Source organism: Cottoperca gobio, chromosome 15 (genome assembly GCF_900634415.1).
Source record: "Cottoperca gobio chromosome 15, fCotGob3.1, whole genome shotgun sequence".
Taxonomy (NCBI): Eukaryota; Metazoa; Chordata; class Actinopteri; order Perciformes; family Bovichtidae; genus Cottoperca; species Cottoperca gobio.
In genome coordinates, this window is record NC_041369.1 from 22,989,007 (window position 1) to 23,000,251 (window position 11,245).

The 11,245-nt window shown below is 43.1% G+C and overlaps 1 protein-coding gene across 1 annotated transcript in view; it reads right to left on the reverse strand.

Moving 5' to 3' along the window:
- nrg3a (neuregulin 3a) overlaps nucleotides 1-10,841 on the reverse strand; it is a 297,282-nt gene extending 286,441 nt beyond the window's left edge. The window contains exon 1 of the mRNA XM_029450035.1: nucleotides 9,619-10,841. Within this exon, the coding sequence (XP_029305895.1) occupies nucleotides 9,619-10,333 (715 nt within the window). The 5' untranslated portion in view covers nucleotides 10,334-10,841. The remainder of the gene's footprint in view (nucleotides 1-9,618) is intronic.
- Nucleotides 10,842-11,245: the final 404 nt, after the last annotated feature.

Here is an 11,245-nt window from a genome sequence, read left to right on the forward strand (position 1 = left end):
AGTTTCAGACTGCGCTCGCCACCTTGCAAACAGCTGACACTGCTAACCCCCTGAGCCCAATTCTATAAACAGCATAAGAAACTCGCCATCAATCACTTGCCACCAAATCAACTCCAGCTGGGTGTAATGTAAATGTAAATGAAGCGAGTGGGCAGAGAGGAGGAGATGAAGGCAGAGTGAAGGAAGAGCTCAGTGTTGCTGGATGGATGAGAGGCTGCTTTCCTTCATCCTGCACAGTGGAAAGGTTTCCTTCTGCCAATTCTCCTCCTCAATGCATTTCTTCCTCCCTATTATTATGCTTTTACTTCCCCGTCCTCCATTTTTCTCTCCGTTTATTCCTTCCTCGACTCAAACCTCTCAATTCCGTTTCCGTCCCTCCATTTGCTTCTTGTCCCCCTGCGCTACTTATAGGATATTTGTACAGTATTTAGAATTTTTTTCTTTCCCTTCGTCTCCCAAATGTTGAGTCACACTGCCTGGGGAGAGAAAGCAAGTGCGTCCACCTGTCATCAGTGGATCTGTTTCTCTTTCAAACACACACATACGGACAGACAACCCAGCAGGTCACCAGGCTTGTCACAGCTGTCGGGACTGTCCCGAGGTCAGAGGGATAAAGCAATAGACAGAGCGAGAGAGAACAGGTAGCGAGCGATGAAGAGCGTTAACTGCAAAAACACTTTCTTTGATTGAGAGAGTCATTTCTCACAGGAAGATGCCAAACATTTAGCTCTAGCTTCCAGGATCTGCTGCTTTTCTTTGTTTTACGACGTTGTAATTTGAAGATATCTGTGAACTGTTTGTTTGTCTGTTTGCAAACACACTATTTGAAGATGTCACCGTGGGCATAGGGGGAAAACATGGCAAGACAGAATTGTGTATTGATAAGGTCTAGAAAAAAAAGCAAGCACAAACACATGCTCCATGTCAGGCTCCAAAAGAGAAGTGATGTAACCATCTGCCCCAAGGACGGAGCTGAGAGGAACCGACGTGCGTGCGTGTGTGTGTGTGTGTGTGTGTGTGTGTGTGTGTGTGTGTGTGTGTGTGTGTGTGTGTGTGAGAGAGTGTGTGATTGAGGTGTGTTTTCCATCAAGGTGACAGTGACCTTCTGGAAACCTCCTGTGTGGTAACATAATAAGTAATGTGCGGTTTAACAGCTTTGCTTTCCTGGAACATTGCCTCCTACATCTTTGGACTCACAGCATTGAGGTTTCTTAGCATAATAAGATACAGTACAATGGCAGCATCCCCCCCCAAAAAAACGCAACATAAGAAATTATTTTTCAGTGAGCTTAACATCTTAAATCCTTCCTAACTGTAATGTTTCCAAAATAAAACCATCTTCCTCTGACACTTAAGTCTCTGTCTTGACTGTCTCCACTGTGCATCTTTGTTCTATTTCCTCCAGCGCTGTCAGCTCAAAGGCCTCTACCAGAAAAGCCAGCTCCACGCAGCCTCCAAGAGAGACGCTGGCAACAATCTTTGAAGCTAAAAATAACCGCAGCGAGCTCGGGATAATCAGACCCACTCCCGAATGCAGGCCCGCTCGCTCGCAGGACCGCCTGCTAAACTGCTGAGTGGCAAAAGACCAGGATACAATCACACTGAGATCAATATCTCTTACAGGACGGAGGATGGCTGAGGTGGCCCCAAGAATGTGCATGAAAGATGTGCCACCAGACGCTGACACACCCACAAATAAAAAAGCATTTTCTGTAAGTGACTGAGAGGGAAGATCTCCTGCTGGGTGTGAAGTCTGAATAATGACCGGGGAAACAGAGATAGTGTTAAATATCCTTTACTTTGCATTATAAATATAAAGACCATGCAGAGAATGGTCCTTTGCAGAGTGTATGTTATTATTGGATTATTATAACACGAGGGAGTAATGTTTGGCTGTCTGTCAGCAGGATGCCGGTAAAACCACTGGCTCGATTTGAATAAAACCTGGAGGAAGGGTGAAGCATGGGCGGAGGAAGAACGTGTTACATTTTGGAGCGGATCCGAACCACGGGGCAGATACACGGTTTATATTTCACTTTGGTTCTGCATTCATGTTGCGTCTGAATGATGGGAGAAATGAAACGTATGTCAGAATAACGAGCTGGAAACAGATATCAAAGTGTTAAATGATGGCAGCGATATAATAAAAAAGCATCCTTGTTGTTTCCACATCCAGCTTAAAGTTCATGAAGACACTGAAGTTGGATCATCCGAGGAGCATGTGAACGCACCGCTGGCCCTGCCGCAGGTCTGTGCTCTCAGAGTGTTGTAGTCACTGATGCATTAGTCGCCTTTTAATGCTGTAACTGGTTATAGTGAAGCATGTTGTTATGTACATAATCTGATTATAATGTCAAATCTGAACCTGGAAAGTTAGTTTACATGTAAACGTTACTATATATTGCTCTGAAAACTACAGGAGTAAAAGTCTAACGAGCCTTCATATAGAAATACAGAAACATCTCAACATTGTAAATCACTTGTATAAATGTACTTGTGTCTTTTCACCACTACACGATCTCACTTGACTAAACAGGTTCAAAGTCAACCAGTGCATTCAATTCTCTTTTATTCCTTTTATTAACATGCAAATGTTCTTTTGATGGAGAAGATGAGAACACGTTGAGAGCTCCCTTATAAACAACCGCTCTTAATGACACTCCACCCATTACAGTCTACATCAGCAGCAGGTGTGTCGGTCATAGGAATCACACACGCTGACCTTGAGAGAGTGAGTGGGGAGGAGAGGGGGTGAGAGAGTGGAGAGAGAGAGAGGGGAGAGAGGGAGGGGAGAGAGAGAGAGAGAGAGAGAGAGAGAGAGAGAGAGAGAGAGAGAGAGAGAGATCGATCGAGAGAGAGAGGAAACAACTCCCTCACTCGGCTCAGCCATTGAAAGAAGTTCTTGTGGAGCAGAGCTGGTTGAGGCTCCCTGCTAGCTCTGCTTACACTGAGGTTAAATAATCTCCGTCTGAGCATTTCATCTTCACTAATAGTATTGTTTACTGCCAGGTGCCAGCAGCATAATAAGCAGAAGGCAATGGGAGAAGCTTTTCTTCACACCAATGCATCACTGCTGATTATTTTATGTTTACAGACTAAAACTAACTACGAGAGTCAAACTGTGTCAGGTGGCTGGTGCCGTCTACATATGTCAGTCGACACATTCTGCATGTTATATTGCAGAATCATTAATTATAACATTAATGGACACATACTGTGAATAAGGGACCTAAATGAGACACAATATACAGATTAAAACATCTTGTCTTTGATATGCAGGTATAGAAGCATGCACATTTTTGCTTCATGGTTCAAATATGCCATGTGACGGTTTCTAAAACAGCTCCTATGGGTCGTCTGATCTGCGTCCTCTGTGGTTAACGTGTGGTTAGTTTGTGTAACTAATACTTCGGTGAAGGAAGGAGAGGACTGTGGTCAGTGTTATCTGCAGGATGGAGACGGGACACCAACAGTGATCTCTGGAGTCAGACGCTTTGTTCACCCCTGACCTCGTCACGCTGCTTCTGCCTTTTCTTCTAACAGGGTCATTTTCTTGACATTTATAAGTCGGGACAACATCTCAGGAAAATGCAAACATGTCATTTTAAGTATTCAAACAAATGACAATGTTGTCTTTTCTGGTGGATCCTCAGGTGAGCTGGGTGTTTGGAGTTTCCCGGCCGACACTCCTCTCACATAACTACAGAGAAACAAGGTGCGACAACAGTTGAACTCACAACAGTCTGATATTTATTTGCTTTCTTGTGTTAAACGGTTTGCTGCAGTCGGCCAGCTGACGGACTTAATAAGAGAGAGTGGGCTGTGGGAGCGAGGGCTTCAGAGCCTCTCTGGAAACCTCTCTTTAATAACCCACAGAAATCAATACCTGTTTCTTACATGCTACCTTATGTGGCGTAACATTTGGAATCAAAATCAGGTTTAAGGTTGAATTTAAATCCTGTTTCATGAAATCATTTTGAGTTAAGACATTTATGGATTAGTTTATTTTCAAAGCAGGTGTTTGAACCTGATTTTAAAGAGAACCTTCGTATCGAGTTAATGTGCGAAACACAGAGATGATGAATGTGAGCCTGATAGCTGTCTGTTGAATGCCAAGTGAGTTAAAGAATTAATCTTTGAAAAGGTTACGACATTAAGGTTTTGGCATATAACCCGATGATGGCGCCGTGAGTCAGGCGTAGCACCAGGTTACTGCTTCATCGCTGCATTGTCACAATATCCTGTGCTGTTTATATAACCGGCCCTATTGTTTTAGTAAACAGACTAAAGCTTCAGCCACAGCGTTCTTTATTGACTCTCAACAAGAACTCTTTCCCCACGAGCAGTCAGAAACAAACTCCTCAGATAATGGGGACATTGGAGCAGTTTGCTTGCAGTTGGCAGCTTCCTCTGGAGAGCCGGCGCGGCGCAGGTGAATCCCAGAAAAGGAATTAACTCCGCTTACATCTCGTCAACCGTTACCTTCGCCGCCACTGGCTCCAATGAAATGGAGCGAGCCTCATCTAATCAAGGCAGCTTAAACCTGAATTCATTATTAAAAGCCCCTCTGAAGTAAGCAGCGCCGTTTAACCACTTTGTACTTCATCATCATCCGGACCAGGCTGATAGCAAGCTCGGCACTTTCTGTTCTTTCTCTTCCAACACCAAAAACAATCCTTCCATTACGCACGGTGAACTGCTCAGCGTGGGAAAGTTTGTCAAAGGACCATCTTCAATTATTTACACTTCCCGCTACATATTGAACATGTTTCTCTTTCGCGTCGTTAATATTTCATCAGCCTTCCTCCCTGCAAGACTTTTCATCAGAATGAATGAAAGTGACGCTAAGCTTCATTCGCCAAATTAAAACTGTAATCGGGGCGGCGTGTCAGGTTTCTGATGCATTCGGTTAGCGGTCGGACGCGGCGTCGGAGATGAACTGATTGAAGTGGATTGTACGTACAAGAAATGCCTTGATCTTTCAGAAACAACTCGTGCGATTAGTTATAAGTTATCTTGGCACTGAAGTGGAAAATTAAGAAAGCATGGGCATTCATCATTTAGATGAATGGAGATGCAAACGCTATACTCCCAGACATTTTGATTACAATACCCTTCAGATGGGTAAGTGTTGGCAATTGGAAGAGAAGAATACGCCGTAACAAATGTCAAATACAACAAGACATTTAGTGTAAAGCTCTAAAATGACTGATTAACCTGGTATTGTGCACCATGCCACCCGATTAAACAGAGCTGCAGGATACACTCCACTGGTGCTGTACTGGTGCACATTTCCAAACAAAACAACAACAGATGGCTCCGACTTCTGGGGTCCAGGTCACTTGGCCCTCTGTCGACTACAAAGACCAATCTCCTCATGCCTTGTATACGTCCCATTGGCAGAATCATTCCATATGTTGAAGTAAAATCCAATTTAAAGGTTAAATTACTTGTAAGGTAGACATTTCCAAGTTTCTCTAATCAACAGCTTCATGCATGATGTCAAGATCCTGCCTCAATGTGAATTAAATCATCATGGAATTATGCATACCCAGGTGCAGTGAGCCCCCTCCAGCAATCTCTTTACAGGGATACAAGGCACAACACAATATAGATATCGAGTGCCATGATGTCATATTTAATTTATTCCACACATTACTTCCCCAAAATAAGTAATTGTGTCTTAAAAAGCTCTTCCAGCTGCAAGGAAGCAAGCACACTTCAAGGATGGTGATCTCAGTTCTCAGTCACACACACACATTGGATACGTATAGACACACTTAAACATATGCTGCTTTGGACACAAGAGTGTGTATGTGCGTGCAAGCATTGTCATGGGCAGCGTGCACATGTCACACACATACATACATAGAAAAAAAACCCATAGGGAACTCTGTAAGCAGCTCACACAGAACTAATCCAAGTGCAGAGATTGTGAACTCCACAATCTTGTTTAAAACCTCAAATCTGGTTTAAAAGCTAAAATCTCTTCCTATGAGATGATTAGTGCAACACAACTGTACACTGACGCCAGCGAGACGAAAGACGAGGATATTGCTGATTCATTTGGGGGTATTTTATGTGTGGTAGATGAACTGAAATGACAATACTAAGAATATACATATATGCGTTCAAGACACATTTCCAAAGAAACACAGAACTTGTGGGGGCTCATCAATAATTATGGGTTCAATAACAATAATGTATATTCTATAGGGTCAATAAATCGTCCTGGCTTTCTGCAGACTTTAAATGACGTACTGATCATAAATAATATATATTTTTCCAAAAGTGTTACACTCCATGTTCAGAGAGGCTCTCTAGTACTGTAGTCCGTATGATAGTTAATGCTTCACCTGATACCTTTTCTTCTTTTGCCAGTGACGTTTGGTGAGTCAGCATAAACACTAAGCGTTAATCAGCACCACTGTATTGTGTGTGATTGTGCTGGTAGTTTAAAGCATTTCCTCGGACCTCTTTAACGTACCGTTGAGGGTCCTGAAACACAGCTAAGAGAGACGCTCCCTTAAATATATCACATTAGCATCACTTAATGAATAACATCCCGCCACAGACCATCTATCCAAACAATCCTTCAGCAGGCAGGCTGCTTGTAAGCCCATGTAGAGTGTGTGTGACTGATAGGTGGGCTAATGTAATTCTGTTGCTTCCACCGTCATGCTGATGCTCTGTTAATCGGGATTTAGGTTTCAGGGCCACTGTCTGCCTGAAACCTAATCCCAGTGGCTCAGCATAGAGACAAAGACCTCACACTGCACCAGAATATCTTCTCACGCACCGGCCAGAAAATCATGTAATAATCTCCAATCACACACCAGAATCCACCGAACATCTCCAGAGCCTTCTCATCGTCGAGAAAACCTTTGCAGTGATTCAGCACATTGACTCATTTGGTCTTATTTACTAATATTATTATCATTCCTTTGCATGCTTATGACTTATTTCAATAACAGTTTTCATTTGAGATGCCCTCTCATTATATCAGCAACATAACAATGACATGTCACCCACATGATGCCATAAATCCTCTGCAGCAAGAAGCAATTCAAGCAATAAAATATATGAACACTTTCAGCCAGAACTCTTTCTTACTCTTTCATTTCTATTCCGTTGATTTAGAGGATTACGGTATTAGAGATCATAACCTGTAATCTCAAAAGGGATGACAAATAAGAGCACGGATCCGATTTCCAACTGACAATATCGCTGAGGCATCACCTGACATGTCACCCTGCAGTGCAGAGGTCACTTGGCTCCCAATGATGGTGTCATGTCTCCCAGATACCTGCTTCATTCTGCAGTCTACAGCACGGGGATCTCTTAAGCTTCTGTAAAATCTAGCAGATTTAGATATTTCAATCGTGTTTTCAAAGAGACATTTACCAGAAGTAAGATGTCTCAACTGTTATATTTTCCGATAGTGGTCAGATCTCGCCTTTTTGATACCACCAAAGCGACACGACACCTGGGGGTTCTGGATGTAAATGTGCCTTTCATTGGCGGTGGAGCAGTGCCAAGGCTTAGTTTAATATGAAGAGGTTAAGTCATCAGTACAAAATATTATAAATTGTGTTAGGAAATATTTACAATAGCAAACAATACATAAAAATCTATGTCCATCTCTATGTGCGATGCACAAAGACGGGAACAGCATCATTAAGAGCAGATGGACGACTCTACTTAAATTAATAGAATTTTCTCCGTTTTTGAACACAAGCCAACAAATGCAATTTACTAATACTGCAAAACACATTCATACATAATGGAAAGTTATTGTGAAAATGATGGCCTTTTGAAATCAAAGCAGCATGTGGGTGGTAGAATGGAGAGGATGGGGGGGGCTGAAGGGTGTTTAGGGTTATTGACTGAGTCGGCTATTCTGTAGTAGCAGAACTTTCTCAGGCGAGCTAGAGGAAGACTGACATCTTTCCTTGGATATTATGAACGAGGCTTAATGGTTTCCACCAGCTTTTGCTGGCAATATTAAAAACATGTTTTAATGGTTAATTAATATATGAAAGGATGATGATGAATGGCCCCAATCTTTCCTCCTGGTAATGAAATGATACACAATTTCCCCCCCGTGTTTCTAATTATCTGAGGGAACTTTCCCGGGTCTCTGGTGTAATCTGGGGACGTTTTCATTATCATGGACACAAAAAGAAGCAGCTGCACCTTTGCAGTCGAGCAGACAAGCCACCGCAGGTAGAATGGGATGATTTAGTTTAACAATGATTTAATATATGGCTTCCATTATGTAATTATAAATAATCAAATAAATGGCAGCTATAATTAATATCACATACTATAATAGACTATCTGATGAGAGAATATCAACAATAATCAAGCTTAAATGCCATTACGGAGCCATTTAGGTCAGTGCAAATGAATTCACAACATACAGTGACAGCATATATCACATGTAATGGGTCCAGACCTTGACATTAAGTGGTGTGATATCATGGACATGTGGATGTAATTGTAAAGTTAAATTTAACTACAAGAAGAGATTGACAGTATATGGGATGCCTGTACCACCTGTGCTCACTGCTGACATGGGAAAGAGCACAAGGTCACATTGTGAAACATATAACCACTTCCTGCCACTTAGAAAGTGTCTGTCTGGGCCCAAGCTTGGATCAGAGTCATGAACTTCACAAGCAGAGAGAAATCCAGAACATAATGTGACACCATTTTAAGAGCAGAGAGATTTATCATGCAGGAAGCCGCGTGTATACACTATGTGTGTGTGTGTGTGTGTGTGTGTGATGTGTGTGTCTGTGTGTCATTGATCGCTGCAAGACAATACCCGTAGCACTAATCAATAGCATGTGCACATATCTTGACTTGAGTCAAGGACAGACATGGTGAAGACAGAGTCATCATCAATTACTAGATGGATAAGAACACTTTACTTTTCAAGTCATTCCAGATGCGACGAATAGTCGTCTTATCACTCAGCTCGCGTGTTAGTGTCACAACATTATAAACATCAAGAAGGTTTACAGGAGCAAAACAGTCAATACTCCAACGTTGAAGCTTAGAGGTTGCAACACGTAAACACGACTACTTAGTGTCCACACTCTTATATTGCACTGTGTGTCTGTAAAATAACATTGACAATAACATTGGTTTGTATAAATCCTTCATGTGATGCTAACATGCAAACATTTTCTTTAGCCTATGTGGCACCATTTTAAACTCATCCTATGTTGCTGATGAGGACGTCACAGCATTGCTAGCTATGCATTCAGCATGTGATGCACCAAAGAAACAGTTCAACCATCCTCAGCAGAAAGATTGATTATTGAGTCCTGCAATTATTCAGATTTCCTATCGATGCTATTGATCACGCTGGAGTGTCCAATATGCACTTTCCAGAACAGGATGGTAATTACACGGCAAAATTCTAAATATCAGTTTTGATGATAAAGAAGTAACCAATGCACAAACCTATGATACACTTTAGCCAGTAAAAAATAAACATAACTGTGAAATGCCATTTGTGAACGTGCCCATTATTCTGTTCAACCAAGACAACTCAAGTTATCAAAGACCGAAGATGTTAGCAAGCCTTTACTAATGCAAGTGACTTACGTGTTTTGTGGTGGCTGTGCGTCCGCGTGGTGAGTGTGGTGGGGACTGTCTCAGTAGTAGTATGCTCCAGGGTCCACATCTGCGTAGAGTCATGGAGTACAGTTGGGTTGGACGGTGAGGGGCTAGATGTTGCTGCTCCAATTATGAAGGTTGTCCGTGGTGCTACAGTGGTTGTAGTAAAACCCGAAGGTCCGCGTCCATTACGATTCCGTGGGGTCACTTGGCTACCCGAGGCTTCCCCCCCTCTAGGGTTTATAGTCGTGGTAGTAGCAGTGGAACGAGTTCTACCTTTTGCAACAGTTACAGTTCTGGGTGTGGGGTTCCCACCATCAACTGTAGGAGTAGTTGTGGTGGTGGTAGTATCGGGACTTTTGGGAATCCCGCTTGGCTTGGAGAGGAAAATAGGATCCTGGCCTATTCGATTAGCATCCACCAGGTCTGTCGGCACGTAATCCCGCACTGTACCAACAACAATCCATTTCAGCAGCATCAGGCTCAATCCAAGACCAATGAAACCGATAAGTAAGGGAACCACGCACAGCCATGTCTGCTGGCGAGGCCAAACCGCACAGCGAAGGGGACCCTGATTCTGGGCCTGGCCCTCACCGCGGCCCCCTGAAGCCCCTGAACCCTCAGGTTCCTCCAGGATCACCGCCCCGGAAACAGCTGCCCCAGAACACTCGCTCATCCTTCCCTGCCGTCCTTTATGGCTCATTGAGGGTTAACCCAGTGATAAGCATCGGTAGCCTATGGCAGAAAGGTTCCAACAATGCCGGACAATGAGAAGAGACAAAGGGAAAGGTGAACGAATGAACATAAAAATACCTCACAGGAATTGGACGCTTAATAACACGTACACAAAAATGTAATCCAAGGATAGAGAGAAGGGGAGGGGTGCAGGAGATACATGCAGACACGCAATCACAAACACACAAGCACACACACTCAGACACCCAGTGAGAAATGGGAGAGCTGGCGGAGACGGATAATCGCCCGATTAGTCCACGTTTAGTCTTGCCCAACTCCTGATGTCCAATTTAGGTAACGGTGAACTTCAAGACCGTTCACAGCAGGGTAAGCCAGAGGAGAAGAGGAAGAAGAAGAAGTGATGCTTCTAACAGGGAGAAGGAAGGAGAGGAGGGAGAGATGGGTGGGAAGGAACAGATTTACATCTGTGCATGTGAGGAATCTGTGGCATCAGTGTTCAGTTGTCACTGCAGCAAAAATCCATAGCTATTTCTACTTAACATGCATATATGTCCCCTCCAAGAACAATCCACCAAGGGTTAGTATTGTCTAATGAGGGGAGTGAAACTTGAATGGTTTTGTTGCCTCCCTGCCCTGTGCAGGAACAAAAAAAATTAAAGATCTTTTTCAATGCAGCCTATTCCATCAGCTTTAGCAGAGTCAGCGTCCCTCAGCTCCCAAAATCTGTCTCTTTCGTCACTGAAAGAGAGCAAGAGATCTGTCTGTCGAGCACTATCCTTGGATTATCCACTATCTTTGTCCCCCGTTGTCCTTTTATCAGCCTCTCCTTTTTTGAGATATTTAAAAATGTTCACTCTTTGGATCCAAACCCACTTTGCTTCCTTGTGCTCTAAATTCCAGTGAGGCTGAAAATAAAGCA